The following is a 19,594-nucleotide window of genomic DNA, read 5'->3' as shown; positions in this document are numbered from 1 at the left end:
AAAGCTGATGTGAGAGAATGAGGAAGGGGGATGAGGCAGGTTGCACAGGGCCTGGATGTCCCAGTAAAGATGTTAACTTTTACAGAGTGAGATGGGGAGCCTTCGCAGGATCACTTTGACCTGTATGTTGCTGGCAGACTGTGAGGAACAAGGGTAGGAGCAGGGAGATCAGATGGGAGGCTGTGGTGACCGTCCAGGTGAGAGATGGTGATGATTTGGATCTGTGATGGCAGAAGGGGTGGTGAAGAAGGGGGATTCTTGACATATAATATGAAGGCAGAGCCTCAGGATTTCCAGAGGGGCTGGATATGGGTGGGAGAAAAGAAGCGTGAAGCTCAGTACTGGAAGGATACATTGCCTCACTGAGAAGGCTTGGTGTGCATTTGTGCGAGAATTTCTGTAAGATAAACACGTATGAGTAGAATGATTGAGTGTTGGGTAATAAGTCAAAATTAACTTCCTGGCAATTAAGGAGTTTTGTTTTATTTTTCACATTTCTCTCTGTTTCCAAATTTCCTCTGATAATCATTAGTGCTTTTATGATAGTTACTTATAAAAATAGATGCTCCTCTATTTATATACCTTAGTCTACTCCACAGATCTGATGCTGAAAACTTATGGCTTAATCAAAATTATGTAAAACAGGTAGGTTAGATATATGAGAGCCTAAGTTTTTAAACTCTTTGGTCTCAAGACCCCTTTTCAATTGTTACAAATTATTGAGGACCCCAGAGAGCTTTTGTTATGTGGGTTTTAGCTATTGATTTATTGTATGAGAAATTAAAATGTAGGAATTTTTAATGTTTAGTTAATTCATTTAAAATAACAATATTAAACCCATTATGTGACTATAAATAGCATGTTTTATAAAAAATATTCATTTTCCAAAACAAAATTTAGTGAGAAGAATGGCATTGGTTTACATTTTTGCAAATCTCTTTAGTGTCTAGTCTAATAGAACAAGCTTGATTCTCATGTCTGCTTTAGCCTTCAGTCTGTTGTGTTACATCATTTTGGTTGAAGTCTAAAGAAAATCTGGTCTTGCACAGATAATGTAATTCAAAAAGGGAGGAATAGTCTTTTTTTTATTGAGGTATGATTGACATAACATTATATTAGTTTCAGGTATACGATGTAATGATTTGATATTTGTATATATTGCAAAATGATCACAATAAGACCAGTTAGCATCCGTCCCCATACATAGTTATAAAAAAATTTTTTCTGATGAGAACTTTTGAGATCCACTTTGCTAGCTACTTTCAAATATGCACTATAGTATTATTATTATTTATTTATTTATTTATTTGCGGTATGCGGGCCTCTCACTGCTGTAGCCTCTCCCGTTGCGGAGCACAGGCTCCGAACGCTTAGGCTCAGCGGCCATGGCTCAGGGGCCCAGCCGCTCCGCGGCATGTGGCATCTTCCCGGACCGGGGCACGAACCCGCGTCCCCTGCATCGGCAGGCGCACCCTCAACCACTGCACCACCAGGGAAGCCCACAATATAGTATTATTAACTATAGTCACCGTGCTGTGTATTACATCCCCAGCACTTATTCACTTTATAACTGGAAATTTGTACCTTTTGATCTCCTTCACCCATTTTGCTCACTCCTCATCCCCTAGGAATAGTATTTTAATAGCCTTTTCAGATCATTAGAGATATTCTTCTTTATTATTATACTAAAACTTGAAAAGTTGCAGTTCCGTAAATGTTAATTGCAGTGTGGAATCTGAAATCATATCAATGAACTTTTTTTTTTTACTCTATTCCCTTAACATCCATTGGTCTCTCTGGCCATGTGAATGGATCTTACCCATGCATGATTTGTACCATCGTGCATTGGTCATTTGAAAAATACTGCTTTGCTGAGATATGCAGATCTTCCAAATGTTAACATATTTCACTATACAATACCCAAAACTCACATTCATTATTATCGTCGTTCATGAAAAAAATCATTAAAGTATTTACCACTCATGGTGGTAAATACACGTTTCTCAAAATTCTCATTTTCAGTTGAAAGCTCAAGTTTTAGCATTGGCAACAAACACTGTCAGTTGTTTTCCTTGAAGTGACAGGCTCACTTTGTTCATTTTGTAGAAAATGTCTGCCAAATAAATACTCGTGTCTGCATAACCATTGTTTGTCAGACGTTCTTTGAAGTAAAAATGGCATTCCATGAAAAAGCAGCTAGTGCAGCCTACAACTTAATGGCACAATTGCTTTCCCTCGAGACAACCACTGTGCTGGGTGTGCAGGAGAAGTGCTGTATGTCTGCTTCCTGTCTCACCACACAGAAATTTCGAGACATGGACTCAAGGGCCAGGATGTAATAAAGTGAATACAGTGGTCCCCCTGATCCGTAGCTTCAGTCACCCATAGTCAACCATGGTCTGAAAATTCCAGATATGAACAATTCATAAGTTTTATTTTATGTGGTGGTACAATATTTTTTTACTCAAGTATAGTTGATGTACAATATTATATAACTTACAGGTGTCCAATATAGTGATTCACAATTTTTAAAAGTTATACTCCATAAATAATTATTATAAAATATTGGCTATATTCCCTGTGTTGTACAGTATATCCTTATAGCTCATTTTATATCTAATGGTCTGTACCTCTTAATCTCCTACCCCTATATTGCCCCTCCCCTCTTCCCTCTCCCCACTGGTAACCACTAGTTTGTTCTCCATATCTGTGAGTCTACTTTACTGTCACATTCACTAGTTCGTTGTATTTTTTAGATTCCACATATATCATACAGTGTTTGTCTTTCTCTGTCTGACTTACTTCACTTAGCATAATGCCCTCCAGGTCCATCCATGTTGCTGCAAGTGGCAAGATGTCATTCTTTTTTATGGCTGAGTAGTATCCAGTGTGTGTGTGTGTGTGTGTGTGTGTGTGTGTGTGTGTGTGTGTGTGTGTGTGTGTGTGTGTGTGTGTGTGTGCGCGCGCGCGCGTGTGCATCTTCTTTATCCATCCTAAGTGTTGATGGACACTTAGGTTGTTTCTATCTTGGCAATTGTAAGTCACGCGACTATGAACATTGGGGTGCATGTATCTTTTCTAATAAGTGTTTTTTTTCTTTTTCGGACAATTTGTAAGTTTTAAATCGTGTGCCACTCTGAGTAGCCTGATGAAATCTCCTTCCTGCCTAACCCATGAATCATCCCTTTGTCCAATGCATCCCATCCGTTAGTCACTTGGTAGCCATCTTTTATCAGATTGACTCTCAAGGTATTGCAGTGCTTGTTCAAGTAACCCTTATTTTACTTAATAATGGCCCCGAAGCACAAGAGTAGTGATGTTGGCAATTCAGATATTCTCTTCCTATACCTAATTTAGAAATTAAACTTCATCATAGGTATGTATGTATAGGAAAAAGCATAGTATATATATGGTTTGGTACTATGGGTGGTTCCAGGCAGCCACTGGGGGTCTTGAAACATACTGCCTGCAGATAAGGGGAGACTATTGTAATTCTTACTGCTTCATCAAGGACTTCTTAAGTGGAACTGGCTATTTTTTAAAGAAATACATATTTTTAATTTCTAATATTTAAAGAATAAATTTAAAAAGCATGGTGGTCAAGAAATGCAGTGACTACTTATCCAGTTTGGTGCCTCCCCCATGCTTGCTGCTACAGTCCCAGTAGTTTTACCCATCATTGCTTTTGCTCCATCAGCATAAATGTCAACCCAGTGAAAAAGGCAAAAAAAGCTCTCAGTATCATTACAAAAATACTGTTAACTTCACGGACTCCCTGAAAGGCTCCCGTGGGCCCGCAGACCACACTGAGCACAGCCGTCCTAGAGGGTCTCCTGCTACTAAAGAGCTGTTATGAAGCTGCAGAAACACGAATACAAATAATCACTGTCTGTTTATCTAAATACATATTTTTTCTCTAGCTAAGAAAAAACCCAGCGTGCTCAACAATAGCATTTACATTTAAAATACTGATTATTAATAGAGAAGAGACATCCATTTTCATTTAAAACTAAGAAAAAATTGAGGGTCTATCCCAGAAATAAGGGTTCACAATTGTCTGCCTGTTCTTTACAATCGAGTGGATTGTAAAGCCTCGGTAAGTACTAAATCTATTTCACACGATCAAGTCCTTGCTCATTATATACTGTAAAGAGCTGGGCCACAGCAGTTGCTGTTCTGCTCTAATTGCTTTATGTGAAAACCATGAAAGCCCAGAGCTTGGTGAGGTCAATGCCGGGTTTATGGCAGAGATGCTCAGCTTGGATGTGTGAATGCAGTCGAGGGGTATATTTGCTTGGGGCAGGCTGATCTCAACATTCCCCTGATCCTTAAGCTTTTGTTAATTGCTGTGTATTTGCCCATTCTCTGCTCCCAGCATGGATTAGCTAGCTGACTCCATTCATCCTTTCTGTCAGTGAAGATAAGGATGTGTCAGACCCTGGGAACCAGAGCATGCCTCTTGGCCCTTCGAGTTCCAGCTCTCTCCAGATGGCATCTAATTGTTCCTTGAATGACCTCAGTGTCCAGGCTGTAAGAACCTGGTCTGAGAGGCTATTTCACATATTTATTAGCTCGTGGATGAGAACTTACTACATAAAGCCCCCATTCACACTCTCAAAAGAGCTTTTTGTACAGAAGAAATGATAAAGCTGATGGACTGTTTCCTGTGGCCACCAGTCTCCAACTGGATCCTTATTTTTCAGAGGCCCAGGTGGGTGCTTTTTGAAAGGAGCTGTGTGGTCCAGTTGTGTCCATCGTGGTCCAGTCTCCTCCTCTCTGTCTTCCCATGGTCTTTACTGGCAGGAGCCTAAGCAGAACAGTGCCGTATCCTCTTCTCTCCCAGTTTGCAGAGCATTCTACGGTTGCTCACTCAGAGCAGGTGGTGGACGTTGGGAATTACTGTGTCTTGGTAGCCTCTTCCCGTTTGGGAACCCGGGTAGGTCACAGTTTAAAAGAGTAAAGTGCTTCTAAGTGATGAAGTGGGAACCAGCCCTAATCCAGCCACAGGGACGGCAAGGTGGGTTCACCAGTGAGGACAGCAACCCCCACGTGGCAATTCACGTCTCATGCTTCTGTGGTTCTTAACTGTCTAGGGGGTGGTCCCCTATCTTTTTGCAAATATGATGAATAAGAAACCTGTCTCTACAAATATGCACACACGCTTACTGTGCATCTTCTAAGGTGTTTGTGGATCGAGATTGAGAATCCCTGTGCTATCTTCAAATGTTCTGGTATTGTACTGGGCATTGGAGTGAAGATGATGACTGAGGCCTGGGTCCTGAGGCCACCAGACAAGGACACATCATTTTAATTAGTGCTTCAGTAGCTGGATGCTGGAAGACAGGTTTGGGGCTGAGGCTCCTCACTGGGATGAATAGAACAAGAGCAATGGGTGAAGGATGCCCCATAGGGCCACACAGGCTGAGAACCAGGGATCCGTGGCTCCTTCCAGGCCGTGCCCACCTAAGGACTACATAGGGAACAAATTTGGGAAGATGTAAATATAATTTGGAAGTGATGCAAATTTCCTTTCTTTTGATCTAGGAGTCATGAGAGTTGCCCTCCCAGGTAATCCATCGTACCTGGTGAAGTTCTCCTTTGTAAGGGAATATCTGAGCCTTTGCCTCTGAATCAGGTCCTCTGGCTTTCTACAAAACAGAATAGCCTTTGGAAATGTTCTCCAGGAACATAAGATGCTGCTGTTGCCTGTATAAGCAGGATTGAGAGAGCCATTTATTAGTAGTTTCCTGTAGCCTAGGCGGGATGCTGGTTGTGGGAGCAAAACTTACACCTGTACTCAGTGGCACAGAACATTCTAACTCTGTGAATCCCTCTCCCTTTTCCTACAGGCAAATTCATGTCTGCTTTATCCTTGAGAACTCAAGACAACCCAGTTCTATAAAGGAGTGCCCTTGGAGTAGGCTATGAAACACTATTAATATCCACCCATCCCTGCAACATGAGTGTATCACCCTGTTATTAATGGGCATGTATCATACGTGTTTTCGTGTAGCATCAGTTTATATTGGCTCCTTTTTAGCATTTCCAGATTTAGGGATGTGTCTTATACAGGTGAACTCTAGCAGAGCCCAACACAGTGTGTTATATTTAACTCTCAAGCGTTTACCTAATCTCACAATGATAAGGTGAACCTGTAAACTCTCAAACTGATGATGTGAGCTAGGAAATTTATCACTGGGAAGGGCAGGGGCGGAGTGGCCTGGGTCGATGACTGTTCTCAGGAAGGAAAACACGTCTGGACTCTCAGCCCTTGCATCTGCTTCTCTCAGCATGTTGACTGCATTCTCTCAGATCAACTTCTCCATGTAGTTGGGGGCACATGGCTGTTGGCTATTCTAAGCTTATAATCTTAAAGCTTATGGTCCAAAGGGAAAAGGGGACCTCTACCTCTGCTCTGGTTTGAAAAATCCCAAGGAAGGACTCTGATTGGTCTAACTTAGGTCACATGGCCACTCCTGGACCATTAGGTGTTCAGTATTCTGATTGGATTTCACAACCATTATAAGCATGAATACACATGCCCTGGGGTAAAGGTTTTAAATGTAATAACCACTATCTGCTATTTACATCATTTTTCTCCCTGAATTTTTAGGATGAGAATCTATTAGGCTATGTTTCTAATTGTCTCTGTCTACTCAGGGTACATATATAAAATGCTGGCGCATGTTGGCATATGCATGCTAGGTTTTACAGAGATATTTTTATTTTGATCTTTTCAAGTCATATACTCACCTTTCTCTAGCTTATCTCCCTCCTGGTTTATTTATATGCTGGATATCCATTGCCTCCCAGTTTAATTGGGAGGCAGATCCCCAGATTCCCCTACTGTTACAGAGAAATTATAGGTGGGAGGTGAGGAGGTGGTGCAGAGGGGCTGTGAATTCCCCTTGATTTCTAGTTTGACTTTGGAAAAATTCCTGCATCTGTTGTCACAAGTGGCCTAACCCTGAGGCAGGTGTGTTGATCCTCAAGAACGATCCAGATGAGTTCTTGCTGCCTCCCTGGTAACTCTCCCTTCCTTCCCCTGCCTTCCCACTCCTCTGGGTGTACGTGTAAGGCCAGGGATTGTACTGTCCTTTGAGCCACTGACAGAAGGAACCTATTACCCGCATGAATGCTGACTGCCTGGATGTCACTTCTGAGGTGGCATTGGGCTTAGCAGTTGACGGCCTTAGGAAGTGAAGAAAGGAGCTGGTAATCAGTACAGTCCTTCCCGTGCAGCTCACCCTCTGATTCGGCCTTTTCCTGTAGAGAAATGGGCCCAGCTGACATCTTCATATACGACAAAGACGGTCTGTCCCTTAGCCCTCCATTTATCAGCTGTGTGATGGGGCTTTGCTGCCTCCTGGCTTTTCTCAGATTCTGGCCTCAGTATCCATCTGTACATGTCCTGCCCTTTCCCATCAGTAATGTTGAGAACTTCTGACCAGGGATATTTCAGAGACCAGCTGTCTATGTTGCCAAAAATATCTGTCACTCGGTCGGAGGGAGAGGGTTTTTGCGGCAGCTATAATTCTGCCTGCTGGATTTGCACAAGATAAGGTACTCTAGGCCACCAGGTTGTATCCATGCTTCCATGATCACATGCGATAGAGCCAGCCACTCTGATTCACAGTCGTTTTAATTATTAACTCTAAGAACTGTTTTGATCTCATATGTGAAATAGAGATAATAATACGTGTCTCCTAGCACGAGTATTAAATAGACACTCTGGTAAAAGTCCTCTGTATAAATGCTGGCTCTTGGGGACCTTGCACATGGGGTGGTGAAGGCTCCTTTGAGGAGCCCGGCTGAGAGCTGGAACGATGTCTGTGACTGCTGAAGTCTAATGGGAGGGACCGCATCCCTGGAGTCTGTGGTTGGGGAGGGGATGCTGAGGGTCTCACTAAGCGTTTACTAAGCATTGCATGCAGACAGGCTCTTCCGCCAGCTGGGGGAGAGGGTTCTCCTCCTCTCGCAGGTGTTTAAAGCTACTCCAGCAGCAGGAAGGAAAGTGGCACTGCTTGCCTCAAAGCTCTCTATCTCCTCCTCTTACCAGCCCCAGCCCTGCCAAGACCTGACTGTGTCCAAGGTGACTAAGGGAAGGGGGGCTATCTGTCTTTGCCCATGTCTGTGATGACCAGGGTATCCTCTGCCCTTCCCTCTCCACTAGAAAAAAGATCAAGTTAAGACCCTCAGGAGCTGCATCTTTAGGAGCCACTGAAAGTCTTTCTGGATCAGTGGGGATTGTTATGTCACATGACTCTTGGGTAAAAGCCATGGACCCCTCACCTCAGTGAACAGTACTCATACAGCAGCTGATATACAATTTCCAGTGGTTCATGGAAGCCCCATCCCACCAGAGGTTAAGAATTCCTGACCTAGACTGACTGGTTCTCATAGCTCTTTGGGCAGGATGCATAATTATCTGGTATGTCCCTCAGATGATACCCATTATCAGTTTATGACCATGAAAAAATGATATTTTCCCACTGAAGTATTGTATTCAGGTGGCTGGAATTTGCTTGAAAACAGAGAAGAAGGGATTCATTAAGATCATTTTCTCTTTCACTTGGCCACAGCTTTCAAGGCTGGAATGAGTCGAGGTAGTCCTGGCTCCACCTCTTACCTGGTGCCTACCCGGCCCTCTGTCCGAGGGTTCCTGCCTTCTCAGGCATCCCTCACAGTCTGCTTCATCCACTCAGAACTTTGGTACCCTTTCTGGGTGGGAGGTGGGTGTGTGGTGGCCTTGGAAGAGTGCACTGTAACTCTGGCGATCCCTGCCATTAGGGGCTGGAGAGCAGGAGGTGCAGGCAGAAAGCAGAATCAGAGATGACACAGAGAAGGTAGCTGGGCGAGGCAGGCACGTCCAAGGGCTATCCCAGGCACAGTTCTAATTGTATAAATGGTTGGCATCAGAGTACCCAGTAATATGGACTGGTGAAGTATGAAGGAGTCAGGCACATGAGAGGTGGCCCTTCTGGGGACTCTAGACATACGTGGAAGATCCAGTCCCAGGGCAAGAGCCTGGAGAGCCAGGCAGGGGGTAGGGGGAAAGGTTGGAGGAGCATCAGGCAGGGCACCCAGGTGGGACATAGGCTGAAGCCCAGCTCTGCGGTCACTTGATGTGGGGACAGTGGGAAAGGAGGGGCCACGGGATCCCTAGTCAGACTAGCTGGGACAGTGCTGGGACATGGAGAGCTTGGTAGTTGCAGGTGGACCCAGGAGTCCCCTTGGGTGAGGGCCGAGTGGGCAGATGCTCTGGACGCACATGCTGCCTGTTAACTCCCCAAATGACAGAGAGTCTGCAGTAGAAGATCATCTTAGGTATCTGAGCAAGTGTGATTCAAACCAATTTTAATACACAGTCTTAAAATCTGAAGGCTAGAAAATATTTTAAGGCTAAAGAAACCTCTTAAACTCCTCCTCATTGTTCCCTGGCTTTCAAGGCTCAGGAGTCACCTCAGTACCAGTTGGGGTCGGTCAGTGGCTCAGGGTGGTGCTGTCCACACTCTCCTTGCAGGACGTGGGTCCCATAGCCTGCCCTTTGGGTGAGATTTAGGGTGCAGCTGGGCATGTGCCCTGTAGGAGGAATGGACCGGAGAAACAGGTTTTGTGGTCCCTTCCTTTGGAGGGGAAGGGAGGCTCACTTTTGCTGAGTGCCTAGACTCTGTGTTGCCAGGCTCTTTATGTGTTATCTCTGTTGATCCTCACAAAAACCCAGTAAGTTGGAGGAGGAAACTGGGGCCCAGAGAGGTTAAGAAATTTCCCAAGGTCACCCAGCTTGCTAGTGGTACAATGAAGACTTGAACCCACTCTGGCTCTCCCTCTACCCTGCCACCTCCCAGCAGCACTTGAAACGTGCAGATATGTGTCTCACAGCTCCGTTTTGGCAGATGTCATTTTGCAGAAGTGCTTGTGAGAGGGGCGAGCCCGTGGCAGCCGAGATGGGAGCCCACGCTGGATCTGGTTGGTGAGCCTTTGCACATTCTGGCTTCGCGGATGCCCCTCAGGCCATCTCTGCGGTGCTCTGCATGGGAGGGGCCTCTGAGGGGCTTTTGCTGTCACTATTAGTTGCTGGAAGGGGAAAGAGAAAAGCGTACAGCAAAGAAAGCCTAGGCGCTACAATGACAGGAGAACAAATGAGTGCTCTGGGTGTGTCGCCTGCACAGCGGGTGTAGAATGGAAGGAAGCTTGGGAGGTGGGTGGTGGATCATCTTGGATGAGTTAGACTCCCACGGGTGTAAGGCTGGGCTTCAGGAGACAAGGAATCCCCTGAAATTATATGTAAAACTTTGCAATATGTGCCTTTTGTTCTGAGAGGAGGGTCCGTGGTTTTCACAGACTCTCAAAGAAGGCTGAGGCCGCCAGAAAGTCTGAGTCTGCTGTTGGAGAGGCTGGAATGACGCCCTGTGCATGTTCTTTTAATTTGGCCGTAATGCTAAAAATAGAAAATTGAGCTTGCATAATATAGGATTTCTGGGGTGATATCAGGCAATAGGTGGCGGTGGTGGTGGAGGGATGTGTGGGACGGGACTGTACGCGGCAGCGCGAGAAAGCAGTCAGGGCTGGATGCTCACCTGATTTTGCTTCATGTTATCAGTTATACAATTTTAATAGCCGGTTAGAGAAACAAATTTGTGGAGGGGATGGAAGGCTCGGTAGGGAGCAATCTGTTTGTGAATACTGTCCTTGGTCTCTCTTTATGTGCTAAGCAGATCAATACCGCTTCCGGAGAGAGACCACTTAACAGCCATACTCTTTCATCCCCTTGAGGAACCTGGGGGAACCGTCAGAGCGAGAGGAGGGGCGTACAGCAAAGGCTCGTAAATGCACCCTCTGTGTTCGCCAGCGACACACAACCCAGCCCTAAGAGCTCAGCCGGCACTTCCTGCCCTCCTCTCGCCTTGTCCAGTTTGCATTCCCTTTTGGAGCAGGAAATCAATTGCGTTTGCATATAGGAAAATGTGTTGAATTGTCTTTGGCGGCTTGTGAAGCTGCTGAGTCTCGCGTGAGGAGGAGGTGACCTGTTTCCTGACGGCGTCCTTCTCCCTCAGCGGTTTCCCAGCCCTTCTCCTCGAGCCCTGTGGCTTTTATGGGAGGGCAGGTGCTCGGATGCCTGACCTCCTCCCCTAACACCTCACCTCCTGGTTACTGTGATCAGAATCACGCAGGGAAGCAGGGCTGCTGATAAACGTGCCCCTTTGTGGCCCAGGGCCCCCCAGGCGGGACACTCTTCAGGGAGCAGGGCCTGCGGAAGGCGGCACGGATCCTTAGGCTTCTAGGGCACCAGGAGGAATGTCTTACTCCCTAGCTCCTTAAAGCTGTCTTTGTTCACTAAGAGCCAGATCACTGGGGTTTAGTGGAGGCAAAAAGCCAGGAAGGATGGATCTTTCTAGGGAGGTGAGGAGTCCCAGCAGTTGCCCCAAAGGTGGAGCTGTTTTGACCACGTAGACTTGTGCTGATCTCTTGACTCATGTTCCGAGTGTGTCCCCTGTGGGCAGAGACCAGCTGGGCCTCGTGGCCTTGGATCAGTGCCCTCCGATCAAAGCCTGCCGCCCACCTCGGGCAGTGTCGCAATCTGCAGGGCTGCTTGACAGTGACCGAGAGCACCTTGGTGTTGTTTAAGGCTTGATGCCTTGATTCCGGGCTGGCCCTGGGAAGGGGAGTGGAGGTGTGGGCAGCTTTATTTTCTCGGTTTCCCTGAAACAGGGAAAAGCAGGTACCTGGTAGGCACATCTTCCTCCTCAGAGACCTCGTCCCCACCCCATGCCGTGTTGGAGAGAGGGTCTACCTCACGGGGAGGCTGAGCTTCTAGTGCGGACTGTGGCACTTTGGGAAAGGGACTCGGTGTGCCTCTCAGCCCCTCCCAACCCAAGGGCTGCTGCTGACAAGAAGCACTTGTCTGTGGAATATGACTGGCAGGCACCCCCTGTTTCCATGGTTACTAAATAGGGCAGGTTAATATTAAGGCTGCCCAAGGCAAAAATGGCATTGGTGGCAATGCTTGTGCAGGGGCCTTCCTCTGGTCTGCTTTAACCCTATTCCCAGACAGGGTGGGCAACATTTGACGGGAGGTCACGAGGATTTTCTTCAAGGGTTCACCTGGCTGCGCAGCCTTGGCTTTTCTCACAGGTGTATTTCTTGGTTCAGAGGAGTGAGCCTCCCAGGAGGCCAGAGGGGGCGCTGGAGAGCACGGCGCTTTCCCAGAGCTCTGTGCTGCTTGCTCCGGGCCACCCCGCCTCCATCAGTCCCTGGGGTTGCATTAGAGATGCTGACCCCTGTCCCCAGAAGAGCATGGTGTTTAGAAAGCCCTGAATACAAACTTTGACTGGTCCTAGATCACATGTACCAAATCATCAGACAATGGCCACCTACCCCAGGTCACAACTCTTTTTCATGGGGCTGTGTCAGTAACCGGTTTAATTATATGACATTAAAAAATCTCATATTTGGTGATCAGATACCAGGTTCTGGCAAAAGCACAGGCTGGAGTTCCTGGTCCTTTGTCTGTCCTCTGCTGCATGACACGCCATTCTGGTCCTCTGTTTCTTTGTAACTAGAATAGAATCATCATTGTGGGGAGAATGGGGGGGAGTTGATCAGTGTGGATGGGAGACATCAAAAAACATAAGTCAGTGAAGGGCACTTTACGAATTCATGCAACTATCATCTTTAGTGGCAATAACAACATGTTATTTTAGTCTCTCTCCTTGGCCATTTCAGGGGAAAATTGATTAAAACCTTTGAGTGCTGCTTTAGAAATTATTTTTTGTGTGGAACAAAAAAATAAAAAGTGCTTAGGAAACAGTTACCTAATAAGATTAGCTCACTGTTTAATCCTGACAGAACCAATTCTTCGTGCATTATGGAGACATTTTTTAGAGTCAACAGGGAAAGCCTCAGGTGACAAGAGCTGTGATTCTGCAGTGACCTGTCTTTTGCTTTGCTTTTACCTGGCCCTGGAGCACTTGACTACGTAATTCTATGTAATTTACATGTCTGAGTTATTTTAAGTATATTTTCTTTCAAGAATGCACTTCATTCAGTCTTTCTGTGGGTAGGGTATCAGAATTCAGAGGCTTTGGCTGACTAATCTCACTGAATTTCTGTGCAGGATTTAAGGAGCTGCTTCCCTCCCTTTTTCTGAGCTGGGGATGCTAGCCTCTTGGGGAGTTTTTTCTTATTTACTTATTTATTGGCTGCGTTGGGTCTTCGCTGCTGTGCAGGGGCTTTTCTCTCCAGTTGCGGCGGTTGGGAGCTACTCTTTGTTGTCATGCGCGGGCTTCTCATTGCGGTGGCTTCTCTTGTCGCGGAGCACAGGCTCTAGGCACGTGGGCTTCAGTAGTTGTGGCACGCGGGCTCAGTAGTTGTAGCTCTCAGGCTCTAGAGCACAGGCTCAGTAGTTGTGGCGCAGGGGCTTAGCTGCTCCATAGCGTGTGAGATCTTCCTGGACCAGGGCTCGAACCCGTGTCCCCTGCATTGGCAGGCAGATTCTTAACCACTGTGCCACCAGGGAAGTCCCGGGAGTTTCTTATTCTGACAGAGCTTGTCACTTCCTGTCAAAGGGGAACAACAGGTGCAAACTGGGCCCCTTACCTGGTGGCTATTGGCCTGATTGATGAGTCATCCCCATAAAACTCCTGGGGCCGTGGGCCCTGGCTGCTCACGTGGACTTACTCTTTGAACCCCATCTAATGGAAATGAGGGCAAACAGAGAAAATGCTTCCTCATGGGTCCCGTTCATGGACCTTGGGGGACAGTATTGACCCACCAACTGGACCATCTCCAAGGGCCCCTCCAGCTCAAAAACCCCGTGAATTCTACCACCCTTGGGGCTTGCTTCCAAGGTCTCAGGTAGACTTCCCAGGACCCAGGGCTGCACATCTGGGCCCCAGAATCATGGGGGGTGGGGAGCCAGTTGAGGAAGCAGAAAGGAAGCCTCCCCGGTTGTTCCTGTGATGACAGGCCCTTTGTAGCTCCATCCGCACGTTAGAGGTGTTTATTAGGCTGAGCCTCTGCTCCTTGAGGTGAGTGTGAGATCTACCACTCTCCAGAGCCTTCATTTAAGCACAGAAGCCACACACTAGGCATTGAACAAACAGTTCGCTATTTTTACAGGCTGACTTGACCTAGTCCAAAGGCCGAGGCCTCCTGAGGATTTGACACTAATCCTGTTGGATATTTCTCATACCTCCCTCATGCCTCATCTGGTGTTGTTCCTTTCTGGACTGAATAGGTTCTGTTTCTTCCTCATTACAAGTTTCTGCCTGTGTGAAGTTTTAGAAAGCTTCAGGACACATTCCATTTTTGAGTGGCCGAAGCCACAGAAAGTTAATATTTGGAACGGTAGGAGAGGAAGCGCTCCAGGCAGAAACCTGGGTTTGATTAAAAATTAAAAAAAAAAAAAAACAGAATTGTTGAGAATCCACCCTGACTGGAATGAAAGAAGAAAAGCAATTCCTTTTCCCTAAGGTGTCGGGAGGCTCTTGGTAGGGGTAAAGGTCTCTTAGCGCTGGAGGATCGCTTGGTGGCGCTTGGTGGCGTTGGACGTGAGGTTCGCATGCTGGATCTGGGTTAGGCGGGATGGGCAATTACAGTGAAGCGTCTAAAGTGAAGGAGGAGAGTGGGACAAACAGTTGGGTCAAAAGAGGGTACGTAGCCTGTCCCCCATCCTCCCAACAGGCTGCACAGCCAGGTGGGGACGGCCGCCGCTCAGGGTGTTAGCTGACAGACTTGCTAATTAAACACCTAAGGGCAACAGTGCTTTGCCAATAGTGATGGCTATGCCAACGTTATCAGCTGCAAACTGGCTGCCAGGAGCATCCTAATTAAAAATAAACAGTTCTGGGGGTGGCTGAGAGAGTGGGATGGGAATCCTGCCTAGGTTTCTCGGGACTTCTAGGATTGCTCCTAGGGGAAAGTCACACCCAGTTCGCCTTTGGGTCCTTTTCTCAAAGGAGCCTCTGTCTCATCACAAGGTGGTGTGATGTGTGCTTCTTGAACTCCTAGGTGCTGGGGCGACAAGCAAACAGACAGAGCCTCTAGGAGCAGATTGCCTGGTGACTTCAGCCCTGGGGAGGAAAGGTTGCCTGGGGGGATAATGATTTCTGCTGGGTCTCTAAATTGAGGGGACAGCTAAAGCCCCAAGCCTCTTCTAAAAGAGGTTAGAATTTCAACAGAAAGTGAGTCTGGTCACATGAGGATTTCTGGCACTGTGTGCATGGCAGGCTGGACAGCCGCCTGCCAGAATTGAGCGAGTGGATCGTATTGGCTTCAGCGGAGAGGGAAAGTCCCAGCCCGGCCGGGGAGAAGGAGCCTCTCACTCCCCTGCGGCCCGCCGGCTGGAGCGGCACAGCTGCTGCAGCGGGACTGGAGCTCTCACGCCTCAAGCCCCCTCTCCTTTAACCCTAAAGAAAGTGTGTGGTCCAGGGACTGAAGACTGAAAGATGCCTAAGGAATGCAATGCTTTCCACGCCCTCTCGGCTGCTCTGTGCTGCTTCTATCACCGCAAGTCTTTCCTTGGAGTAAAGGTAGGTGTGAGATAAGGTACATCTAAAATTCTTTGGGGGGCCTTGAAAGCACTAGAAAAGTTTGCAGCCCGCTGGCTGTAAAAACAGAGGTGCTGACTTTGACGTATGGATCTTCATAAGCCCCTAGTGGTGCGTCTCCTCTGGAAGCAGAATCGGGACACACAGAAGGGAGCTCCTTGTCTGTGCTTTAGGATGAAGCTCTGTTTTTCAAGAGACTTTCCGTTTCCTTGGGCTGAAATTTTATACCAAGGTAGCTCAATACTATTTTTCTTTTCTCTCTCTCCCTCTCTTTCTCTCTCTCTCTCTCTCTCTCCCCCCTTGTTTGTAATGAAGGCTGAGCCCCTCTCTCCACATACCCTGCTGTTCCATTATGTCAGTAACGTATATAAGTACAGAACCCACCAAATATCTCCTTTCAAATTGCAGTCACGTTCCAAAACGTTTCCGTATTCAGAACTGTCTTTTTTCTTTTTTAATTTAAAGAATGCTCCCATTCTTAACCTTTGTTACAAGACATCAATACCAAAGGTAATATGTCAATACACTATTTATTTTGATGAAAATATTCAAAGAACCTCATTGGACTAAATCAAGACGAAGCCTCTGTTCTGTGGCCCACCTGTGACAACAACTAAGAATTGCATTTAGTATACGCTGTCACTGATCTGGGGGCTTGTCTGCCTTGGAAAAATCCTGTCGGCCCCAGCATGACTAAGTACCTCATTTATTCATGGGAAATAGGAATCAGAAAGCTCTCAAGGAATTCTTCCCACCCTGACAGCAGAGCTCCCTCTCCTAAGGGACTGACTTATTTGGTGCCATTGAAAGAGCTACAACAGGAAAATTTCATAGGAGACCCTGTTACAGGGAGAAAGAGCCCTTTGTAGAAAAATAGACAGTGAATATGAAGAGGAGAGGCTTCTTCTAATTTTACTGCCCTTTTGGAGCGTTCAGAATAGCTTTCTAACCGTTCCGCCAAGTTCATTTTTGTCTCTTTGTCAAGGAATTTGGAGGAGAGTGAGTAATCGTAGGTTAAGAGTGTTTCCTCCCTGATTTAAGAGCCCCTTTCTAACCTGGAGCCCAGTGGGGTGACGTGAGGAGCATGTGGTTTCTGGCCTAAATATGGATCGTTCTAGAGTGGGGCAGATGAAGTCATGCCATTAACAGTATTTTAAAGCTGTCGGAGATAGACGGGGAGGTCCCGAAGGGAATCATGCCCTGCAGGGACTGGCAGTAGATGTACACTCTAATAGAAGTCCTCGCATAAGCCAACTTCTGCTAATTCAGAAGAGTGCAACTCACCATTTGGTATCTGAGGAAACAGCCCGTAAATATCTGGGTCTGCGTGATGAGATTCTGTTTTGAGACCACTGCGCCTCTGCAGTTATTTTCTCCAGGGCCTGCACAGAAAGGCCACAGTAACACATGGGGTTGGTCTGACCTAACCATCCTTCGGCCTCCCCACCACGGCCACTCTTGGTGGTTGACCGTCGGTGGAAACACCCTCCTTCCCCCCTGGGCTTCCTATCCCACCCTAGTATGTTGCATCTTCATAGCACAGAGAGAAGACCTGACCTGCTCACTCACCAGAACCTGAAGCCTTCCAACCCAGCTCAGGCTTTCCCTCTGACTCTTGGGATATGTTTCCCTGTCTGGTTTTGCTTAGTTACCTGGGAAAGAAAACGTACCTGTGCTCAAATCCCTCATCCTGCCAGTGTTGCCCCAGTGGTAACGCTGCATCACTTTATTGACTCCCACTTTAATTAGGGGTTTCAGGTCTTGCGGCCCATAATTAGTTTCTGTTGCAATTAGAGCTTCAAAGTTAAATTGGGATTGATTGCCTGATAGCAAAGCGGAAATAGAGCTCCAATTCTTGACCATGATGCTACTTCCCTTGGCAGGAATTTCTCATACCAAAAATAACACTGTGGTAGCCATGGTAACTTTCCATTTGGTCTAATCCATATCATCTCTGGAGAAAGTACAATGTTATTAATAGTGTTTGTTGTATGGGAAGAAAACTAAAAATATAAAAGCTCCTTCATTACATAGGGGACCAATCACACAGGCGCTTTCAGGGAATAAGATCTCATTTGCAGAGGTTCTGCAGAATTTAGTATGTGTTTAAGGGCCTTGTGTGGACTTGAATACAAAGGCCCTGGAAAAGAATTAATTGGGAGGCCAAGAATGGAGAGGAGGTCAAGGATATGCAGTCATTGCTGGTCCTCACGAGTTGAGGCCATGTCAAGGGTCACGATTTTAACATCCCAGAAGGGTTCACACAAGGCACTCATTTCACAAAAGACCTCTGGATCTCGAGTAAGAAAAGGAAAGGACATTTTGCTTACAGCCAATGGAAAAGAGTCTGTCATGAAGATATTCCAGATCCACAACGTTAGTGGGGATGTTTGAAAATCCCTGAATGGCAAATGTCGTAGCCTTTCCGTGTGTAAGAACTTTGTTAGGTGGTGGTGGTGGGGGGTGATTTAATGACTGAGGCAGGTTCCTGCCTTTGAAGGACTTCCCACAAGACCATTAGTCCATAGTGTCATTTCGTTACATTTGCAAAAGGCTTTCCAATGTCTGAGGTTCCTTCACAAGTTGTCTCCCTGGGGTGTCAAGACAAGCTGAAATCAGGCAGGACGGTAGTTTACTCCTTCTCCACAGAGGAGAAGCCGAGGCTCAGAGAAGCTCCCTGCTCCAGAATCATTTAGTGGGGAACCAGGAGTAGAAATCGGATTTTGTGGCCTCAAGCCAAGTGTCCTTTCTCCGATACCATAGTAAGACCAGTGAACATTGACAAGATGATTCTGTCCCTACTCATACTTCAGTTAACTGTTCAGTTGGGAAAGCATAGTGCGAACCTCAGCTTCAGGAAAGACTTCAGGGAGGACGCAGCACTGGTTTTCATAGACTAGGTCGCCTTCCTGCGGCAGTGGCAGGGCCACCTTCCGGTTCCTAGAGAACTGCAGAAGGAATTTAGGAGAAGCACAATAGATCCCATTTCTGGAACTGGCCGTGGGGACAAACGCCCGCTTCTCTGGCCCCTCGAGTCCCTGATTCTCCCTGTGTGTGGGCAGGGGAACCGGAGCTGAAACTTGCTGCCTCATCAGTGGCTACTCCTGATGAAGGTGGGTGTGATTGTGTCAGGAAACTTCAGGGGAACCAAAGAGACTGGAGTTACCTTGCAAGTGCAGAATAGCCACCTTTCTGAAAGAGCACCAACAAGGAGGTTGGAGTAGGGAGTTGGTGAATAAATGAATCAGTAAGTCTTGGCTAGCCAGTCACTAAGTCCAGCGGCACTGGTCTTGTCAACGAGAAGTCATTGTTAGAAGGCAGTGGATTTTAAGCATTTACATTCTCGTACAGAGGTGTGACTGTCTTTGCAGCCACAAAGTGCCCTATGGTGGGAAGAGCTTATATCGTGCGGTTGCTATCGTGGTGTTTTGTTTTGCTTTAAATCATTTCCCTTGCCTCTGGAAAAAGTATTTGGAGCCTCTCTGAATGCACATTATAGCCTGAGGTGTCTCATCTGCCCATCCGTGGAGGGTTGGGCCCTCAGAACTTGATTTCATTGGAAACTACCTTTCTGTGTTGGAGTGTCATGTAATAGAGTGAAAGTCCTGCTCATTTTCCCTGTGGCCCATCCCTTGGTCTGTCTGCTGTTGTGACAGGTTGGTTACTGGTGATACACCCTGGTGTTGACAGTGGCTTAGGTTGCCTTTGTCACGGGGCTGATGCATCGCCAGCACAAGCTGCGCAAGGTGGAAAAAGCCACCGGGGAAATGTCTTTCGAAGTGACTCAGCCCATCTTTGTAGCACTTAGTAGTTGCTCACTTATTTCTCCTGCTCTCCAAAAAAAAAAAAAAAAGGCCTAGCACAGCTTTTTAAAAGAAACCTAAATGCATTCCATTGGCATCTGGGGGCCACGGGGATCTGGTTTCAGCATCGGGGAAGGACGTGCCTGACAGGGGCTGGATCCCAGTGCCCCCTTCACCACAGACACCGGAGCTTGGATCCTGGCTGAGACCTTGTTTTTGTTGGAGAGTCGTGGGTGGGAA

The 19,594-nt window shown here is 46.9% G+C and overlaps 1 protein-coding gene and 1 long non-coding RNA gene across 12 annotated transcripts in view; one reads left to right on the top strand and one right to left on the bottom strand.

Moving 5' to 3' along the window:
• BCAR3 (BCAR3 adaptor protein, NSP family member) overlaps nucleotides 1–19,594 on the top strand; it is a 206,206-nt gene that overhangs the window by 138,813 nt on the left and 47,799 nt on the right. Inside the window, exon 1 of one of the 11 annotated variants that reach the window (XM_067726941.1) lies at nucleotides 14,865–15,533. The exons of 8 other annotated variants lie outside the window; for them this stretch is intronic. In XM_067726941.1, coding sequence (XP_067583042.1) covers nucleotides 15,450–15,533 — 84 coding nt within the window. In that variant the 5' untranslated portion in view covers nucleotides 14,865–15,449. Of the gene's footprint in view, nucleotides 1–14,864; nucleotides 15,534–19,594 lie in introns of those variants that run through there. 2 more of the 11 variants (XM_067726937.1, XM_067726940.1) reach the window with 2 other exon arrangements.
• Nucleotides 12,414–17,363, bottom strand: LOC137218994 (uncharacterized). The gene is made up of 3 exons (XR_010940948.1): nucleotides 17,222–17,363; nucleotides 16,836–16,933; nucleotides 12,414–12,559 (listed from the first exon to the last, which is right to left on the bottom strand). It is a non-coding gene; the product is annotated as an uncharacterized lncRNA (long non-coding RNA).

Source organism: Pseudorca crassidens, chromosome 2 (assembly GCF_039906515.1).
Source record: "Pseudorca crassidens isolate mPseCra1 chromosome 2, mPseCra1.hap1, whole genome shotgun sequence".
NCBI classification, from domain to species: Eukaryota; Metazoa; Chordata; class Mammalia; order Artiodactyla; family Delphinidae; genus Pseudorca; species Pseudorca crassidens.
The sequence above is the reverse complement of the archived record's forward strand: the minus strand, read 5'-3'. Positions and strand labels throughout refer to the sequence as shown.